This window comes from Drosophila melanogaster, chromosome 3R, assembly GCF_000001215.4.
Source record: "Drosophila melanogaster chromosome 3R".
NCBI classification, from domain to species: Eukaryota; Metazoa; Arthropoda; class Insecta; order Diptera; family Drosophilidae; genus Drosophila; species Drosophila melanogaster.
In genome coordinates this window covers 31216084-31235773 of record NT_033777.3, presented here as the reverse complement: position 1 = coordinate 31235773, position 19690 = coordinate 31216084, and the positions used below count along the sequence as shown (strand labels likewise).

Genomic DNA, 19690 nt, shown 5'->3' with positions numbered 1-19690 from the left:
TATTAAGTGGCACGCTATACTGCAGTAGGCTTACTTTTGCGTTTCATTAAAACAGAGCATCACGATTCAGGTTAAGCCAACGCAGCCGTGGCATTATTTCCAGGCAACATAAAGTCAATATATTTTATGTCCAGGCAGTCTAGCAAAGTGGAGCAGGCAAACATCGTGTCTAACTGGCGAAATATTTAAATAGCCAGACCAAATTAGCTGAGGTTTCGATATCCTTCGACTCGCCTTCAAGGACAGACGACCGAAGTGTGCCTTAACCTAGGTTATAAATAGTCGGGCGTGCTGCCTAGACAACCGACCCATCATCCACGGCCCTTTAGTGCCTGGCACGGATCCTGGCAGCCAATTCGGCGGTTAAACGGCTTGGATGGGACACGAGACCGATTCAGTAACGCCGCGTTTGCTGAACGCAGCGCTACTTCTGTTCTCGTTCTACCAGTTTCCCAAACATCCAGATAGGATCTCCAGAGCATTCAGAGAGCCATGACGACTAGCGATGAAATGGGCATGGGGGGCAACTTCTGCCACGACCACATCCAGCATCCGCTGATGTGGTGCGATGAGAAGAAGCGTCTTGTGGAGCGCAAGAATGCAGAGGAGAGTCTTCGCATGTGGCGGCGCCGGAAGGCGGAGGAGTGTGCTCGCAAGGAGAAGGATAAGCAGGAGGTGGGTAACAGTGCGTATGTGTGTGATATTTCCAGACCGTGCGTATGAGTTATATTTTAGGGCCCCAAGCAAAGTTGTTAGTAGTTACCTGAAACACCTTAAGCTTGGAACTCTGAACCCTAAATATATTAGTTTTAAAACTTTAAAGGCCATAATCAATTCACCAAGTTCCAAGTTCTTTGTCTAAGTCTAAGGCAAAACCAGAAACGAACGAAATGACAATCGAAAAACATCTCGAACCATCCGCCACGCAATAGTTGCAACTTTTGGTAAGTTCAAAGACCTGCCTCAAGCAACATGTAAGGCATCCGCCCCCGCGGATCTGGTTCAACAAACCCTTTGACAATTTCGACTTCGGTAATCAAATCCCCTCTCTTCGGCTAAAAGCCCAACTCCTGCGAGTCCTTGCGTGACTGGAGTCCTGGCTCCTTGCTCCACTACCTATCACAACCTGCAGCTGTGTGAAAGCGCCAACCGAAATGTGGGTGAAAAAAATCAGTGAAATGCAAATCGCCGTTCGCTGCAACTATAACAACAACCTACTAACAAACTTTGTGGGCCAGGGCAGCGGGAGCTCCTGAATTTGCCAATTTCCGTAAACAAACATCGCCACACTTCGCGGAGTGACACGACGAGGTGGGTTGAGGCAGTCTGGAGCCACAAATAGGCTGCCACCCAATCGATAAGGCATAACTCGGTGTTGTAATCGTCCTGCGGAAGTAATTTAATGTATTTATGTTGTGACTTTATTGCGGGTAATGCGATTCATGATTTCAGCGGAGGATACGTTAGTTTGCCTAAACGATTTTTCCAAGCATCACAATCTTTACTGAAATAAGTTGAAGATCAATTCGTATCAACAATGTTCTTTTATCCAGTACTACGACCTGTTTCACCAACATTGTCCCTGGGGTCGACCTGGTGGTGGGGCACCCAACGTAGAGGTGCGACGCAAGGACATCACAGCCGCTGGCCTTCACTCGACGCCCACAGTGGTAAGGACTCTTGAATCCTTCTCGAATAACATATATTCTACTCCAATAATTTGAATGTGCCGCAGACCAATGCCCACCGAATGAATCTACTGCAGCCGTGTCGCTACAACGACTTCTTCTCGATGCAGAAGAAGTGCCACAACAACCCGCTGGCCGCCTACCATCACCACCACCACCACGCCCCGCCTGCTCCGCCGCCGGGTGGCCGACTGGGCCACGCCCACTCGGTCCATCACCTGCAGGAAAGTGGTCCCAGGAGCAGCACCGTAACGATTTGCGAGCGGGAGATTCCGCACAAGCCCGGAGCGGCAGTTGGTGTCAATGTGGCCAAAAACGCCAACGGTGAGAGCCTTCACATCGAGCTGAAAGAACATCCTTCAATGTCGTTTCGCAATAAAGGCCATGTGGACATAGAATTGCGGTACAAGCCCTCTCCTCCGTGCAAGGGGAAGCCGCTTCTGGAGAAGATCGTAGTCAGCGAGAGTGAGCAGCGATGTCCTTTGCAGGAAAAGCTGGCCACTCAGAAGAAGCGCTTGCAAGCCAAACTCGAAAAGCCGGTGAGCGGCACTTATTACGCCCCCTGAAACCAAGTTTAACTAATCCCTCTTTATCTGTCCTCCTTCTAGTCCTGCAAGGAGCCGTGGGGCAAGGCGGGTCCGGGCGGCAAGCCATGGCGGAGTCCCAAGGAAGTGGGCAACACGTTCATGAAGTCACTGGTGGGTATCAGTCGCTTGTGCTCATATGTACACTGTTTAAATATAATCTAATTTCAGGGTTGGACGAACAAGGAGATGCTGAAGGAGTTGGACCAAGATAACCCGGTGACTCCCGCGGAGAAGAACACCTTTCGCAAATCGCGACCAGGCAAGCCACCAAAGCCGCAGCGCTGCTGTGAGTTGTGCACTTGCAAATGTCCCGCCATGCAAAAGAGTCCGCCCAAGCCGTCGCCACTCTCACTTCCCATTCCGCCAGGCAAAAAGTGCCCGGGTCCGCCAGGTCCGCCGCCCGGAAAAATGCTGCACCACTTGAAGCCGCAGGACTGCGGTAGCAAGCCCATCAAGTTGTGCCCCCGCATAGCGTCGAGAGGTCCCTGTCCCGGGAGCACCAGTACCGCCACTCCGGATCCCAGCACAGCGGGAGGAAAGGGAGGAGCCTATGGCGAAGGTGGTGGGGTGGAGCTGGTTCCCCTGCTCGCCAGAAGGCGTGGCATGCACCGACCCATCAGTCTCTCCAGCACGGACGTGACCAAGAGGACACCGTCGCACGATAGGTACGCATCCAAGCACAAGCATCCACCAAAGAACTGTCAGCTGACCACCACCAAGATCAAGTGCATCAACAGCATCATCAAGAACATTAGCCACATGAAGCGGCTGCCCAAGAATCTGAACTGCAAGCTGCAGTGTTGCAGTTGCGATTGCCCCACGGCCTTGGCCACGGGCTGCTGCCTCAAGCGGCTGACCCTGCACATTCGCCAGGCTTGAAACCCACGTTCTATCAATCCCGATCCCCTCCTGCTTTCATAGTACTACCATTCCACCACCTCCCTGCTCCCACCGTTTCTCATTTGCTTGCTCTGCGCCAGACATTGAAACGAAAGTCCGCTTGCCCCTCTATGCCTTTGCCTTGTGATCTTGTTCTGTTAATGGTTTCTCTAATCCCCCACTTCTCCTCGGCTCATCCAGCAAGAAAATATCCATTGTAATACAAGTGAAAGTATAGCAACCAAACGAGCAAACCAAATACCAATCTCACCAAAATCAAACAAACCGCAACAGCAAAAGTCAAAAATCATAATACCAATCTTCTATGTATGTATCCCCGTGCAAAACAAATCGAACTGAAAACCGAAAATCGAAAATTCGAAATCTGAAAAATCGAACTGATATAAATGAAACTATAATATTGCTGCCCACCAATCGACCGGCAACCAGGATTCAAACGGCCGCCGACATGCGCTATCTGCACGACCTGAATGTCCAGATCTCGCAGAACCGTCGATCCGTCTCCGTTTCCAAGCAACTGGACAGGGATCTGTGCAACCAACATTTCGACACATTCGAAACGTTCTGGGGCAGACCAGGACATGGAGCCCGTGGCGACAAGATCAACAAACTGAAACTGGACAATCTGCTCTATGGCGCCAGCGAATCGGCGTAAGGCCAAGGATTCTTGGATATTCAAGGATATTCCCTCACCTTCTGACTGGCTCGTAGTTTGTGCGCTTAAGTCATCTGCTCAGAAATCAATCGATGCCAAGACCCATGAAATCACATTACTGGAGTAATTATTTATTTATTACTATTTTAGGTTCTTCAAGTTCGCAATTCCAGTAATATTAATATCAGCCTATATGTCATTTGTACTATCTCTGTGAAAATTTTGCCAACTTGCTTCTAGTAAGTTGACCAAAGTTTTGAATAGGTTGTTTTCTAAATTAAGGGAAAACTAAAAAATATGGTCAGGGTGGTGAATTAAATTACAAAATCTCTTTTGATGGAGAGTGTAGGTAGTTTAATAAATAGGTAATAAAGAAAAAAATAGATCTACGAACTCTTTCGAATCTTTGTTAATTTAATATTGACAAATAATTCATTTTGGCTTATATATAGCATAAGTAATATCTTGTAAATACAAAACAATCAATTATACAGAAAAATAAAATATATTAATAAATTAAAACCACTTTTAACATAGCGATTACTGTACCTAAATATTCGTTGGCAACCAGTTCCCATCAAACTGTTTTAGCATTAAACAGTTGCCCTCAAACTGCATCGTTCCGACTGCTAGGAAAAATAAATTCAATCATTTCTCTCGAGTTTGTTTTTGAAGGACATTTTTATTATTATACATATGTTTATGTAGTATGTAATAGATCACATAAAGCAAAAAGAGAATATTTTACTACTTTTTTTTTGTTTTTGTGGATGATAATGATTTCTTCTGGCTTATGGATGTGCCAATTATCCCCTTTGAGCTCTCGTTTTCAACTCAAATAGGGACTCTTTGTGTGTTTATGTGGATGTCGATGATTTATGTTTAAACGTCAGTTAATTCTCTACGTATTATTACGATTTTAGTAAATTACAGTTACAATACATTATATAGTACATAGTAATAGTATGTAGGTAGAGTACGAATACGTTAACTATTCATATAGATTTTTATTCATTTTCTGTGTTTTGTGATTTTTTTATTTAAAAGTTATTTCGGTTTTATTACTTTTTTTGTGTGTGGTTTTGTTTTTCGTTAATTTTACATACATATATTAAATATATTTACGAACATAACAGCAGTCTTATATAAGATGACATACTCATTTTATTGTTTTCATTAGAGGGTTTGAGTTCATATCCATTCTGAAAGTTTGAATGTGAGTTATCGGGTAGGGATTTGACTTGCATCTCCTGACTGAAAACTCGATGGAGCTCCGGGGATCCGAAGATAGTTTGCGTTCATATAAAAGTTGTTTGGCTAAACTAGGGCGATCCGTTTGGCATCGCTTAAGCGTGGGTCTTAAATATATTGTTGTATTTAGATATAGGTATTCATCGATAGCTAGATGTTATATCTATAGGGACGCTGAACTATTTAGTTTAGTTGTGATTAATTTTTAAGACGCTGCGCGTCTGCGAAATGCGCTCTGAAAAGTTTACTTTTATTTTGTTTTGTTTTGGCGGCTGACTAAATTGATGTATATGATGTATACTTGATGTAAATATCGTATCGTATTTTAAAAATTTCATTTTTGTTCTGTTTGAATGGTTAAGGAACCCGATTCTGCTAGGATAGGAAGTTCGATTGTTGAATCAGGGGCGTACAATGCTATACAATCGTCGAGAGAATGGACAAATATATTTTATATTCATATCGTATATTTTGTAATTGTCGGGGACTTTACACTTAGGGGACGTTCGAACACTATAAATAAACAATTACAATACATGCACGGACAAACACTCACACAGCTACAGATGCATGCTCTGCTCTATAAACAATAGCGTAATCTATAATTATAATACTATAACTACTGTAGAGTTATTGTGGCTCCTATGTGGAAACGCCTCCCGGCTTCCCCTAAATTTGTAGCTAACTATTTTATGTTTGAAATATTCGACATTTATAAATTTTGCATCCCTCGCTCAAAGTTGCCTTGGCAAGTTGGCGACCTATAATTTTCCTAATTCCGATGGTCTCACGAAAACGCTTTCCGTGCACCATTTCGCTTCTATGGATTTCTTTTAGACAATTTATAATTTTCAATTAAAATGACGCAAACAACTGATTGGGGAAAGACCCTTCACTAAGATTTCATTGAAATTGTACACAGGATAGAGGTTTCTTAAGTTATAAATATAGGGTTCGGGAATTCCACCAACCAGTAGGTTAGAAAGTTATGTTTTTATGCGTATAAAAATCAAAAATTTAATTTAACTACAATAATGACTAGTTGAAGAAAATTCTCCAAATGTATTTACTAAAATGTTGTCGCTTGTATAATTAATTTTTTTTTTCAAATTTTTGTTTGCTTTGTTTTGTTTCCTTTAATTTTAAAATTATCTAAAGCTGTTTTAGAGAAGCTTTTCTAAGCAGGCCAGCTTAAATATGTTTGAGATTAGGTTTAATGATTTTGTGTGTGCTAGTGGGTGATATTTTTTAATAGTTGCGAAATGCTTGGAATTTGTTTCTGTTTTTTTTTTTTTTTTTTTTTTTGCATTTTGTGGTGTTTTGGAAGCCAATGGAAATTCTTGCTTCTTGCTTCTTGTTGCCTTGTCTTGGAAAACTTCTCTAAGGACCGTAGGGCGGCGCCCAACTCCCTCACTTATCCCTCCTTCATTAATTGCTGCAGCTTCTGCATCCTTTTCCCATCTGCCTTATTGACGAATCCTCTTTCTCCGCCTCTTGTCAGGTTTGTTAGTCAGTTAGTTACTACTTCATCACAGCCAACTCTCTTGCCTTCTCATCCGATATGCCGATCAGTTGATCGTTTTCTTGAAGAGATTTTGGTGAATGTGCTCGTTTTGCAGCGCGCACATTTGACCCACAGCAACCGCCCGCAAGCCACCGCCTGCTCCTGATCCGCCGGAAATGCCAACATCCGATTGGTGTCCCATTGGTGAGCCCATTCTATCGGCTCCCTGTGAACTGGCCACCGCTTTGCCGGCCCTCAGATTCAAGAAGAACTTCTCCTTCATGTCCAGCGCGGAATACTTGTGCTCAATGAAGTTGGGTGAGATCTGCATGGGCAGGGAATTGCCGGTGGTTGGCAGTTTCGCTGAAGCGATTGCTGTGGACCTCTTGTTGACGGACAGGAGAGTCGTGGGCGGCTTGCTGGAATCGCTGCTGCCGTGGTTACTGTTGGGATTGCTGAGGTTGCTGTTGTTTGAGCAGGAGTAAGAGGTTTCTGCAATAGGTAGAGAGAAAAGGAAAAGAAGTAACGAAAAACATAAAATAAAAACAAAACAAACGAAACGAAAATAAAGAATACCCAAAATTCGACAGAGATGGAATTGCTAAGAATTACTAAGAAGTAAATTAAAAATATTGCACGAAGTCGAAGGACGTCTTAAACTAATGAGCAGACTTTAGATATCCGAGTAGATGTGTGTGTGTTTTTATATGTATATGTATATATATCGTATAAATTTCATTTTGCTAGTGCTTAGAACATAAATAATACTTGGATTTAGTCGAATACGAATAGTCACTAAAGCTAAAGCCGAGATTAAAAAAGTTCTAAGTGGTAATGCTAACAATAATTAAAGTGATCAGTTGGAAATGAATTTGAAATTTGCATTTTCTTGCGTATTTTTACAATTGTTGCTCGTGCTTCGTCTGTGTTGGTGTTTTTTTTTTTGCATAGCCTAATTAAATTAAGAGGAGATCAGCAGTTGTAAATAGTTTAATACAAGCATGAAAGTCATACATACAATCGATGAATAAATGATTAAAATGTTCTCTTTAAAATATACAGAATTAAATATTGCACAAATAATGCGATTTGTGGGATTGTTTCCATTATGTTTAGTTGTATGATACAATTGATTGGACTCGAAGTCTAAACTAAGAACAAGTAAGCAGTCTACGAAATGTTTCCAAATGTGTGTTTTGGTGAGTGAGTGGGCTGGACTGCCCCCAAGAAGATCGGCATTCTGTCGAGTCTAGAATGTCTTTCGTATACGGACAAGCTGGTCAATTTAGTGCCTTGGGTGGCTCCAGCGTCAGTTTTCGGTGCATCAGTAGCTGCTTGAGTATAGGCTACGTCTCTTCGTTGACGGCGCCAGCGCCTACAACTTCAATGCCCGCCACTGTTGCTCCTCCTATGTCCTCCTTGCAATCTGTGATGCTGGCAATCGCTGCAGCCACGCTCTCCGAAATGCCGTCGCTCTGACCCTCATCCGTCTCCATGGGCTCTATCAGTTCCAGTTTGCCCTTCTTCAGCAGCTGCTGTTGCTGTTGCTGCGGCGTGGGCGAGCTGCTCTTGCTGCTGTTCCCGCTGACGCTGCTCGTGGGACTGATGGGCAGAACGTGGTGTTGCTGCTGCACCTGCTGCTGCAGTTGCTGTTGCTGCTGCTGTTGCTGCTGCTGCTGCTGCTGTACCTGCTGCACCAACTGGGTTGGCTCCTGTAGTAGCAGTATGTTGGTCTTCTTGGACAACGAGGCCACTAGAGCCTGCTGCTGCTGGGTACTACCATTCGTGGTGGTGAAGGTCAGCGTTTGGGTGTTTTTGGTGGGTGAGGTGGCCGGCGTGAGAATGCCCAAGTTGACCAAATTGGGCAGCGGTTTGCTGCCATTGAGCACTGTTTGGCCAGTAGTTGTGGTCTTGTTGTGCTGCTGTTGCTGCTGCACAATGTCCATAGAGGAGCCACCATTGGCCACATTGGTGGCCAGCTTGAGTATCTTGCTGGCTGTGGCATTAGCAGCCATCAGATTGCTAACCGACTTGGCTGTCGGCGTGTTGTTGGTTTTAATGGATACTAAACCGAGTGTGCTGCGCATTAAATTGTTGTTGTTGCTGTTACCTGTTGCAGTGTTTTGATGGAGTTGCTGCTGCTGCTGCTGTTGCGGCTGCGGCTGTTGCTGCTGATGCTGTTGCGTGGGAAGATTGGTCAGGGTGACCACATTCCCGGCACTGAGCTGCTGCAGGACATTCCCGTTGCTAGTGAGAATGGCAGTGTTGCTAGTAGTGCTCCCATTGTTGCCATTATTCCCGTTCGACAGACTGCCGCTGCCTCCATGGCAACTGCTGGCGCTGCTCGACATGTTGCTGATGCTCGACGGACTCAACGAGCCCAGCGACTGAGACGGCGAGTTGCTGCGCTGAATGATGGGCGGCGGGTTCGGATTGGAGGAGGTGTTGCTGCTGCCCACAGGCGTGGCCGCACTGGCCCCATCGCCTATGGCCAACGCATTGGCCAGCTGGGCATTCAGCACACTATCCGGCTGCGAGTTGTGTGTGTGCAGCGCGTGGTTCTTCAGGCCCTGGGCCGTTTTGTAACTCTTGCCGCAGTGACACTTGTAGCCCTTGCGCACTCTGTGGAACATAGAACTATTAGCTTCCAGTTTACCAATCGGTAATTTCGTGGCCAATTGTTACCTTCCGTCCTTTTTGTGACCGTTCTTCGAATGGTACTTGATGCCGTTGACGTTCTTGTAACGCTTTTTGCATCCCGGAACAGGGCAGGCGAAGGGTTTCTCATTGCCGGGCGTGCCATTGCTTCCACCACCGGAATGCCTATTTAGGATTTATCAAAGTACACACATTAATTAAGCAAATTGTGACAAAGAACATGTAACATTCAAGTAATAAGAGCTTAAGCTTTATTAAAAAGTATAGAGCTATAAACGAACCTGCTGCCGTAGCGCATGATAAACTCCGAGCTAAACTCCTCGGTGGTCCAGGAGTCGTTGCTATCCTCCGACTCCGTGACCACCATTTCGTCCTCGTCCATTTCGCTGCCTAAATGGGTGCAGAATCAGGAGTTTGAGTCATCCTTATGTACAGAGTTTGCGATATGACTCACCTGTTGGCGTGGTGCTGCGGTTGGACGAGGACATACTGTAACTGTGGTGCTTGATGGCCAGCTTTCGCTTGAGCTCCACATTGCCATTCCCGTGGCCAGCTGCATTGGATCCGCTATTGGTGGTCGGTGGGGCTGTTGTGTTGCTGGCCAGGAACGAGCCCGCCTCCTTGCGGTTCTCCTCGGTGATGAAGCGCAGGACATAACTTAAGGGCAGGCAGGCAGGCTGGGCCTGCTCCTTCTGTTCGACCACCTTTGGGTCATAGTCTGCAAGAAAAGGCAATGAAATAGGCATGTTAATATGCATTCGTTGCAAAGCAATTTAATTTAAAATCACACCATATGTGTATTGTAATGTTTTGAATAAAACTGGTAGTAATTAGGAACCCTGCTAGAAAGTCACCGAAACTGGATTACCACCCAATTAAGTATTCCCTTTCGAGACGGGATCGAAAGCCGAACCGGAATACGGGCAGCCAAACGCGAAACCTGCATCCACAATTCGACGCCAACCTCTGTGTTTGCTCTGGAACAAGTTCACAGACATTCAAGGGGCCCACAGCCCGGGCAATTTATTATTAAAATGCCGAAATAAGTAAATAGCGAGAGTGCACGTACGGGGTACGGAATGGCGACGGATTTAGTGCGCCTGCTGACGCATTTTCCACGGGGTTTATGGAGGCTTCGATCTGGTACTGCGACGGAGTACCAGGAGGAGCACATGGTCTGCGGCGTGGGTACTTTATCTTATCGCCAGAACAAGCATAAGCCCAAAGCTTGCTTAATCAGCGAGTGCATAATAACAGGTGCCCCTCCTCGGTTTGTCCCCTTCGCCGTCTTTATTTACTTCTCGATCCATGTGTGTGCGCACAACATAACCTCCATGAGCACGCTTTATTTCCCAATTAAATCGTTTTGGTGCGTAACTGTGTCAGCCGGGCCATTCATCATATTCGCCACCGGGCACCCTGTACATTCGTCATGCGATTGCAGTTGCAGTTAACGAGGGGCTGCTAAACGATAAAATAACACGCATCGATCAGCTGCGGATCTCACAAATGATTGTGTCACTGCAGTTAGTTTAAAATCAGCTAGTCGATTATTAGATGGGCAACTTAAATCCCCAGATCACAAGGTATACGTGTGCCAAAGTCAGATATCTACTGCCATTATGCCAAACTAAGTCGCATCTGCTTTCATTAAATGCACTAGACCTCGTAGCATTAGTGAATAGAAATCACAAACAAACTGCATTTACGCCCAACAACGCCCACGTGACAAAGGTCGATAACGTTGCAGTTTACTTACTTCGATTTGTACTCGCAGGCAAACGTATAACATATGCCGCAAATTAGCTATTATGCGAAACATATGCTTTCATCTGAAGACTCCCGCGCCCCGCCACTCTGCTCGCTTATCAGCCGAAAGGCGATTAAAAACATTTGCGGGAGTGATTGCGATGATGTCTACGTGCCGGCAATCGATGGATGACACATATGGACATGCGAACATGCGGACATACAGACACACCATATGTGCGTAATAGTTCCACGTACTTTGGGCAACATTTCAGCAAGTATCAATTGCCTTGGACACTCGTCACTTAAAACTGCAATTATATACACGTATTCTAGCTGATGAAATTGATGTGCCACGCCCCTCATCCTATCGAGAACACGGCGTCATTTGTCAACGGTCAAATCAGTTCACCCGGTTCGGGTTTTTTTTTATATTTCTGCTCCGCCTTCGTTATTGTTATTATTATTTTGCCGTTGATAACCCCAGACATTCACGACTTCTCTGTAGGTGACTTTTTGCTCTTGCCTCGATGTTTGCATGTACATGTACATACATATACCCTGTAGTTCCACAACATCACGAAATCGGTGATTATGCGCTCGAGATGCTGGAATAGCAATGAATGAAACTGCAGGGTATCAAATCGAGTATTTTACAAACAGCTCTTGAGCAAATATCCTACATACGTACGTACATATCGTAGCCACATACAAGCCCACATCTGTACATGCGTCGTATTTCATACGTTTTTCGCATTTCAGATACAAAATAAACGCAGATTCCTCTCTCTTTTGCACTCGTGTGACTCATGCACTTGTTGCAGAATTTAAAAACGATAACAAATGTTTTTTCTTTTGCTTGAACATGCTGTTTTGGTTTGTTTTCATTTCGGCAGCTATCTCAAAAACTTTCCAATAGCTGTGAAGAAAGAAATTCGAGGAACACAAGTCATTGACTGGAGTCTAATTATGTTGACATGGCAAATGCAGGGACACCTTTTCATTAAAACCATTTAATAACCTTCAAAGTTCATTGAATCATAAATGGTTGGATGGTTGAAATTACTCATCTCATAAGAAATAGAAAAGTCACAGAAATAACCTTGCAAACCAAAAGTATTTCAAGGTCAAAAGGGTTTGCTGGCAACCCAACCTTTATGCGATTTTCTTGTTAAGTCCCCCGATTTATAAAATCCTCATTTTAACTGGAATAAATCCCATATAATCTCTGAAACTGTACCTATTATGCGACTGTTTAGTTTGAAAATGAATCTTGGATGAAACCAAATGCGTTTTGGTGACTCATAGTTAGCTAGAATCTTATCTTTCAGATGAAATTCCCTGGTAAAATTGCAAAAACGATTTGACAGGTGCACAGGTACATTTGTTTGGTTTACTGCGGCAGTTAGCCTTTCGCAGCTGGTTATCTAAATGCGAGTGCAGAAACACTCATAAATAAATTATCCCGGGCATTTTCGGGACCGTACAACAGGTGCCTGGCAACTGTGAAAAGGACAAACCTGAAGGTCTCGCCGCCTTTTGCGTTGCCATGACAACCGAATCGAGCCGAAACGAAGCGACAACGCCCACTGAGTCCTGATAACAGGCACACATCCATATCCATGCACCCAGCCATCCATCCAACCATCCAACCATCCATCCACTCAGGGAACCCACGCATCGAATGTCCTTCGAGATAATGAAATGATGGGCATTTATAAGCCCTAGAACAGCTCGCTCACGTAATGGATACGCAATGGATGTGGGGAAATGGGCAAACGGGGGATGCGGGTTTTCGGGGCCTCGGGCGTATTTGGTATCTGGGCCTGGGCGATTTTGGGGGTGGCAGTTGCCAAGTGGGCGTATGCTCGTGCCTGGGCTTTATGTAATGCCCCGGGACGCAAAAGGGGGTGGTGGCTAGGTGGGAAAGCCTGCCCGGGCAGCCATTTTATATGTTCAAGTGTGCGTGTGTGTGTGTTGACCGTTATCACGCAGCAGTGGCAACAACAAAACAGCTGCCAACGTAATCGTCAGCTGAGCAACCCCTCTGCTTTCTCTTTCCAACCCCTCTCTCTACGCGTGTGTAAGAGAGCCTGATTGTGCACAGAGAAAAATTGAAGTGCAAAGGGTAATTAAATAACGTGTGTACGTACAGCTTACAAAGTAGGCGAGCTCTGCAATCACCACTTTACATTGCCCCTAAAGCATGAAAATGCATTGACTTGGATGAATGGTGATCTCACTCGTTAATTTTATGTGTTTTTGTAAATAAATTACACGACCTTTAAAAAGTACCTCATTCTAAAAGCAAAAAGAGTCAACCATACAAACGTACATACATAAAAATAACTCTCAGTGTAAGACGCACGGCATGTTCGGCATAAATAAAGCCCGTTAACGGTTAAACCACCCCCAAACCCCCGTTTTCGTAATGCGGCAACACTACTGAGCTTAACTCTATTGATTTTTCGCCCTCGAAAACCCCGCCCCTCGCCATACAATCACTAAAATTAGAATTTGTTTATTTCAGCCGGTAAACACACACCGTGGAAATGATTAATTGGAAGCCCACGGGAGTCACGTGGACGGGAAAGTTCAAGTATCGATTGTGATTGTGAGTGCGTGGTATGAGCGGAGGGGGAAGGCGCATGGGGCAGACAAGAAGCGCATCTCCTCCAACTTCTAAGTTCCAACTCCGATTACCGGATGCGGATACACCTGCCATGGAAACGAACGCCAGAAACAGCCGAACCCAAGCCAAGCCATGCGGACAGGTCAAAAAAAGGGCGCTCAACTCGCCGGTTTCCACTACACCGCAAACAACAACTAGATGCTGTGCTGGCCTTCCAAACACACACGCACGCACACACACAGACAGGCGGGGTTTTGAATGGATCACCGGCTTTTTTGCTTTTGTTTTGCTTGTGCTGCGCTCTCGCTCGCACCCGCACTTTCCAGCCAGCGCACCGATCAACGAATGCTGTACGCGCCTGGAAAACAGGGCGTGTGTGTGCGGCGTGCAGCGGTGTGTGTGGGCACAGGTAGCCATTTCCAGGCTTCCAGCATCGATTTTGCCTTTAAGTGCAATAAATGCCGAATGCAAACTGCAAATCATATCGTAGAAACAACATCCAATTCACCACGAAGCCGTTCACGCACTCACACACTGACGAACTCGCACACCTCTGCCCCGCTGCGATCCGATTTGTTTTTTTATTTATGCCGCGGCGAGTAAATAAAATAAACAAAACACACCGAGAACATCACGCGACGGTCAAATGATAGCGATATTTACGGTGTTTACGACCCGTCTCACCTATGTGGGTGTCCTCGATGTGGGAAATCAGATCGCTCAAGCTCGGAAACGTGATGCCGCAGCCATTGTACTTGCAGACGTTGATCAGGAAAACGGCCATAATATATATCGTATTATCATATATATATATATATCACGTATTCCGAAGAGAACGAATGTGGCGAGTTATGTAAAAAAACAGCAACTAAATCGGGGGCTGGTCAGTGTGGCCAGGTCAGCACTGCACCGAAACGTCCATTTCCAGGGCTGCAATTTCAGCTTAGCGGCGACTCCCACCCACTTCCAATGTGCTGTGGTGAGTTTAGGGGGTTATGTGGCGTTTGATCGGGCGAATACTGTTCGTTGGTAATCAGGCGATAATAAGTCGCTTTCGAAATTCAGCAGGAGTACATGGCTTGTTTTTTTGTTAGCGATGAACCCTGCTTGTACTGCAATTCAGCTGCTTCTGCCGTCTCTTTCCCTACGCCGCTGTTCGGTGTGGTGTGTTTCGCTCCTCTGGCGTTTCCTCACACACGCACACACTCATGCGCAAGTGATGTTATGCAATTGAGGGCTGCAACATTTTGGGGGGCGTAACTGGGTTTAACTGACTTCAAATTAGCATCAGTATTATATTTACTTACAGCATTCTGTGCTTCGATTCAGTTGCATTCGCAGTTGCCGCTGGGTAATTAAAACATAATTTAAGCCGACGTGACGTAGACACAAACACCGACGTCGAACGACGCGTAACGCTGCGTTTGTGGTGGTGTGCGTGACTGTGGTGAGTTTGCACGTACCAGGGCTGCACTGCATTCTCGGGCTCTTAGCGAGTGCACCCTCCTAACTAATTTAAGTCTAGCAGATACACCTTCCTATAGAACATTAAATATTTTGAGAATACAAACTTATATTTCGATGAAAATATGCCGGCCGGCTCTAGTTATTTACTAAGGCATTATTCCATAAGAAATTATTACAAGAAATAAATAAAAAATTTTATATTGTTTATTGCGTATAGAATTATGAAAAGATGCCAGAGGGCTCTAGTCGTTTCCTTTTGTATATATAGTTCCGTAAAAATTAATGAAAACAATAAATAATAATTAATTATATATTATATTATATATTATATATAATATAAAATTACACTTTTATTTCAATTTCGGGATAGGCATACTTGAAGCTTAGCTAAGGTTTATTAAAATGTTACCATATATATAATTTTTACATATGAATTTAATATTTTCCACCCCATCAAATATATTTTAAAAAGACAGGGAAACTTAGGGCACGATGAATATTATTACAACTGAAGTCTGGTTATATTTTATATACATAATTTCATCAACTATATTGATGATAAAAATATATTTCACAATACATATGTATGTAGTTAAATAAAAGAATAGATTATGTGCATGTAAAACACAAACGATTATACATACTTATTTGGCCCTACACTTGCCAAATTCATTGAAAACTTATCTAATTTATCTAATTATCTAATTATCTAATTTATCTATTGCATTTGCTGGTTGAAAAATTTTCAGAATGACCCGTTTTTATGGACCGTTCGCCAAAGATTTTATTTTATTAATTTGTAGTATAAATAAATAAACAAAATTAGAAAGACGCAGTTTCGTGGGAAAGGGCTATTTAATTGATTCTACGTATCCACTACTGTTATGGTCACACTGCGCCTATTGTGCAAGGGCAACCTCCTATTCTAGCAAAGACTCGCTCCTGGGGCGCGTCTCTGCTGAAAATGTGTAGCCAGGACTTGCACCGTGGATTGGGTTCTCAACCAAAATGGTATTTCTGGTACTTTCCAGTATTAAATCGACCTATCGTCCTTTTTCCCAGCTCCCGCTGACGGCCACACTTAGCACCCCCCAAAAGTCAGCGAAATTGTCAAATTCGTTTTACTGTTGTGAAGGGTTCGTTCGAAGTGAGTTGCTTTTTCCGGGTTTTTCCGTCCGCTGGCGGAGCACCCCCCTTATCAGCACCCCTCTGTTGGGTAACAGCCGTGCAAACGCCTCAGATAGCCAAAAAACGCGGAATTAGTGAAGAATCGTGTGAAATTTCGCCAATTAAAGTGCGAAACGTGTTTGATAATGCGCCGCCATCTTGCGGCACACTCGCACACACACACGTGTGCCATTCTGGTTTTGCAGTGGTGTGCGTGTGTGCCTCGAGTCGTTGCGTCACTGGAAAAGTTAGAAAATCGGCAAATTCGCAGAGGAAAAGCCAGCAAATCGGTTTCAATTGATGACTGAGCACAGATCGAGCTGAGAGTCGAGTGAAAATCCGGTGCGAGGGCAGATTTTCCGCATGTTACGTAACTTTTCTGAGGCGGCGTGGGACTTGATACAATGTATTCTTGGGACAGAAAGTCAGCCCAGAACTAATCGATATCTCCGTCTATATCTTTGCAGAGCCGTGCGCTAGCTTCAATTTTGTCGTAAGCAAAACAAAAAGGAAATTCAACCGAAAATGTTCGTGTCGACAGTCTCTCGCATTGCCCCAGTTGCCAGGAGCGCCGTAAGTACCCCTTCCCCATTTTTATGTCCGAATTGTGCGAGATAAAGTTAAAATGTGCAGGAAATTACATAATTATCGGAAAAGTGCATTGATTTTCCCGATCTAACCATTTGAATGCCGCCCTGGCGTGGTGAACTTCCAATGGCCGCGGTGAGAAAACACGGACGGCACACAGTTGCATAACTTTGAGGTTATGTGTGCGCCCAGTGGAATCTACTAATTAAATGCGAGAAATTGTGAATTATCGCTCAGCATCTGTGCGTAGAATTTAGTGAGTTCTTTTATTTGCAGTTTCAAAGGCTATCCCTTCATTGTATAACACCTGCTTTCAGGTCTGTGGTGTGTGTCTTTGAGGTTAGAACCGGCGAAAGCTTTCCAGTAGGGTGTTGAAAAATGAGAGGGGTGCGGGGTAATACAAATTGACAATAATTGACATTGTTTATAAAACTATAGTTGTTAATATCGGGCCACCAACAACTATGCTAGTAGCCTCTGAAGCACAACAAACACAGCAGCCAAAGTGCCAATCGAGGGAAAATTACTTAACGATTGCATAACTTGGCATTACAGCAGAGCAATGAACTTGGTCGGCACTCGAGGGTTAAGCAGCAGTATTAGTGTATTTGCCAAGATCCGGTCATGTGTGATCTAAATGCCCAAGCACTAAGTTTCTATTTCACACACAAATAGTTCTTACTTGTAGTACGATGTGAAGGAATTTCGGGTATTTATGGAACATTTTCCATAGCATTCCTATACTTATAAATTGAATTGGTAAACATGATAAACCATGAAAAGATTATATGAATCAATTCTCAATTTTTGTTGTCTATAAGCTATTAGTAGTAGATTAGTAGTGGTAATGGGGGTTAGGTAAAATATTATGAATTTTATGCATAATATATCTCTTATCACGGCCAGAAACTTTATCTCAAGCAATGTACACACGGCGTGGAATACCGCTTATATAATCAACGAACGCTCATCTACCTTTCTAGTTCCTCGCCAACTCCAAGCAGTACTTGCGACCATTGAGCAGCGCCATCATCAGCCAGAGCCAGACTTTGGCCGCTCAGAACACAACCCCCGTTGCATTGCTGCCACAGATCAGGTCATTCCAGACCTCGCCAGTCACGCGTGACATTGACTCGGCCGCCAAATTCATTGGTGCTGGTGCCGCAACAGTCGGTGTCGCTGGATCCGGTATGTATTGGTTTCGTTGGGCACCTACATCATTCAGTCAGAGGGGATCCCCAGACGCCTTGGGCTTCTTTTCCTCCAGTCAGTTGCAAACTAGCATCTGGGGCCCACACAACGAGTATCTGATTACTCCACAAACCATTGCCCCGGGAAGGTCTGAGAATCGGCCGAGCCAGCTGTTTGTTGCGGCTTCATTTCCCAGCAGGAAACCTGTGTGATTGCAGGGCGAAAGTACCAGAAATCCTGCTACCAGGTGTTGCCGTTGCCCCCGGTGACCGCCGCCTGGTTGGCATTGAAACCTTTCGTGGCCAGCGTTTTTAGTGCGATGTGCTTGCTGCCTCTAAGGCAGAACTCAATTCAGACTAATCTGTGACTGACTACCTGGTGAAAGAAGCTAAAGGCGCGTCAGGGTGACCCATCCATTCCCCATTGTCCGAATTCCATTTCTCACTTGCGAGCTTCGGCGAGAACCGGAGATGCCAACTGACTTGGACAGGGTACTAATGCTTTGATCTTCTTTCTCCTCCCAACTTCGCGACCGAAACACAACGAACCAATACAACAGGTGCTGGTATCGGAACAGTATTCGGTTCCCTCATCATCGGCTACGCCAGGAACCCATCGCTGAAACAGCAGCTGTTCTCCTACGCCATTCTGGGCTTCGCCCTGTCCGAGGCCATGGGTCTGTTCTGTTTGATGATGGCCTTCCTGCTGCTGTTCGCCTTCTAAGCGCGCCTGCTGCACATCGATTGCTCGTCCTTGTTTCCTGCGATCGGGCGCGTGCGCCAGTCGCATGCGAACGAGAATAGCAACCAAACAACACTTCAAACAAACAAACAACAACAACAACCAGAACAAGCAACACCTACGTTCGTTTTCGATTATTAATGATAAAATGATTGATTGATTGATTGATAGCAAACAAGAACATCCTGTACAACTATCTAATTATAAATACCAACAACAACCACATAATACATGTAATTTTGTTTTTAAAAAACATGCGAGCGAGGAGAAGACCACACCTACTTTAAGTTGAACAACCGAAATATCAGGAGGAAGGAGGATTGGATTCAATCGGATTGGACTAGCCAACGCTCACGCCCATACCCAGACGACAGACATTAAAATTAGATTTTACTTAAAGCAAGCTTCCGGCTCACCGAAAACACAACCCAATCGATGGCCCGAACGAACTCCAGCCATCCTCGTGCACTCGGCCCATTCGGCGGAGGATCTCCATGCGCGCCCACCAAGGCTCTCTCTCTCCCCGAAGTTCTTGGACATGCGGCAGGCATCTCGTGGAGATCACCTCTGCGACTAACATCTTGGATGGGCGAGTGTGTGGGCGTGGCTGGGCGGAGATGCGGTGGATCGTTGAGCTCAGCAACTTTTCGATTTTATTGTGGCGCGTACTGAAAGTCTACGTTTTTTCAAGTATTTTGTATTCGAAAAAATCAGTTTCTTTATGTAAAAGCTGTCTTTGTTCATTGCCACTTAATATTTATGAAGAAACTTGTACTAAGAGTAGTTGCAAACGAAATGAGCCGAAGAGCGCAGCTGAAATCTGAAATAAAGGAGAAATGAATGTGTAATGGAATCTTGGCCAAGTTTGTTTTTATTTAATGATTTACTTCCTTGATAATTTACACAGAATCG

The 19690-nt window shown here is 44.7% G+C and overlaps 4 protein-coding genes and 2 non-coding genes across 14 annotated transcripts; 5 read left to right on the top strand and 1 right to left on the bottom strand.

Annotated features, from left to right (window-relative positions):
* Positions 1-411: 411 nt before the first annotated feature.
* Positions 412-3359, top strand: CG15564 (uncharacterized protein). The gene is made up of 6 exons (NM_143598.2): positions 412-675; positions 1554-1670; positions 1736-2012; positions 2070-2227; positions 2297-2386; positions 2444-3359. Exons 1-6 carry the CDS (start codon positions 493-495, stop codon positions 3152-3154), a joined length of 1536 nt encoding a protein of 511 aa, NP_651855.1. The 5' UTR covers positions 412-492; the 3' UTR covers positions 3155-3359.
* Positions 3360-3437: 78 nt separating this feature from the next.
* CG15563 (uncharacterized protein) lies at positions 3438-4089 on the top strand. Its single transcript, NM_143597.2, has one exon. It carries the CDS (start codon positions 3480-3482, stop codon positions 3828-3830), a length of 351 nt encoding a protein of 116 aa, NP_651854.2. The 5' UTR covers positions 3438-3479; the 3' UTR covers positions 3831-4089.
* Positions 4090-4514: 425 nt separating this feature from the next.
* CG12054 (uncharacterized protein) lies at positions 4515-15072 on the bottom strand. 4 transcript variants are annotated; one of them, NM_001260456.2, is made up of 7 exons: positions 14932-15072; positions 14309-14861; positions 9698-9961; positions 9525-9633; positions 9271-9408; positions 8696-9207; positions 4515-7077 (listed from the first exon to the last, which is right to left on the bottom strand). In NM_001260456.2, the coding sequence occupies exons 2-7, from the start codon at positions 14406-14408 to the stop codon at positions 6650-6652; spliced, it is 1551 nt and encodes a 516-aa protein (NP_001247385.2). In that variant the 5' UTR covers positions 14409-14861; positions 14932-15072; the 3' UTR covers positions 4515-6649. The 4 variants fall into 4 exon arrangements, with proteins under 4 accessions (NP_001247385.2, NP_001247386.2, NP_733424.2 ...); NM_001260457.2 differs by having other exon boundaries at positions 6387-7077; NM_170545.3 differs by lacking the exons at positions 14309-14861; positions 14932-15072 and adding an exon at positions 10313-10857 and having other exon boundaries at positions 6387-7077.
* Positions 15073-16143: 1071 nt separating this feature from the next.
* ATPsynC (ATP synthase, subunit C) lies at positions 16144-19629 on the top strand. 5 transcript variants are annotated; one of them, NM_143595.2, is made up of 4 exons: positions 16144-16238; positions 16726-16831; positions 17830-18034; positions 18597-19629. In NM_143595.2, the coding sequence occupies exons 2-4, from the start codon at positions 16784-16786 to the stop codon at positions 18758-18760; spliced, it is 417 nt and encodes a 138-aa protein (NP_651852.1). In that variant the 5' UTR covers positions 16144-16238; positions 16726-16783; the 3' UTR covers positions 18761-19629. The 5 variants fall into 5 exon arrangements, with proteins under 5 accessions (NP_651852.1, NP_001247382.1, NP_733423.1 ...); NM_001260453.1 differs by having other exon boundaries at positions 16215-16600; NM_170544.2 differs by having other exon boundaries at positions 16215-16664.
* mir-4949 (mir-4949 stem loop) lies at positions 16402-16500 on the top strand. The gene has a single exon (NR_048523.1). It is a non-coding gene; the product is annotated as a mir-4949 precursor RNA (primary transcript).
* On the top strand, positions 18112-18410 carry RNaseP:RNA (Ribonuclease P RNA). 2 transcript variants are annotated; one of them, NR_002092.1, is made up of 1 exon: positions 18112-18410. The 2 variants fall into 2 exon arrangements; NR_133496.1 differs by having other exon boundaries at positions 18116-18410.
* Positions 19630-19690: the final 61 nt, after the last annotated feature.

Excerpts from the sequence above, each read along its gene's own strand:
- CG15564 (NM_143598.2), top strand. The coding sequence starts at position 493 with ATGACGACTAGCGATGAAATGGGCATGGGGGGCAACTTCTGCCACGAC. Across the intron at positions 676-1,553 it reads AGGAGAAGGATAAGCAGGAG|TACTACGACCTGTTTCACCA; the intron begins GTGGGTAACAGT and ends TCTTTTATCCAG. Across the intron at positions 1,671-1,735 it reads TTCACTCGACGCCCACAGTG|ACCAATGCCCACCGAATGAA; the intron begins GTAAGGACTCTT and ends AATGTGCCGCAG.
- CG15563 (NM_143597.2), top strand. The coding sequence starts at position 3,480 with ATGTATGTATCCCCGTGCAAAACAAATCGAACTGAAAACCGAAAATCG.
- CG12054 (NM_143596.3), bottom strand. The coding sequence starts at position 14,408 with ATGGCCGTTTTCCTGATCAACGTCTGCAAGTACAATGGCTGCGGCATC. Across the intron at positions 9,962-14,308 it reads CATCGAGGACACCCACATAG|ACTATGACCCAAAGGTGGTC; the intron begins GTGAGACGGGTC and ends CTTTTCTTGCAG. Across the intron at positions 9,634-9,697 it reads CCGCAGCACCACGCCAACAG|GCAGCGAAATGGACGAGGAC; the intron begins GTGAGTCATATC and ends GCACCCATTTAG.
- ATPsynC (NM_143595.2), top strand. The coding sequence starts at position 16,784 with ATGTTCGTGTCGACAGTCTCTCGCATTGCCCCAGTTGCCAGGAGCGCC. Across the intron at positions 16,832-17,829 it reads CCCCAGTTGCCAGGAGCGCC|TTCCTCGCCAACTCCAAGCA; the intron begins GTAAGTACCCCT and ends CTACCTTTCTAG. Across the intron at positions 18,035-18,596 it reads AGTCGGTGTCGCTGGATCCG|GTGCTGGTATCGGAACAGTA; the intron begins GTATGTATTGGT and ends CCAATACAACAG.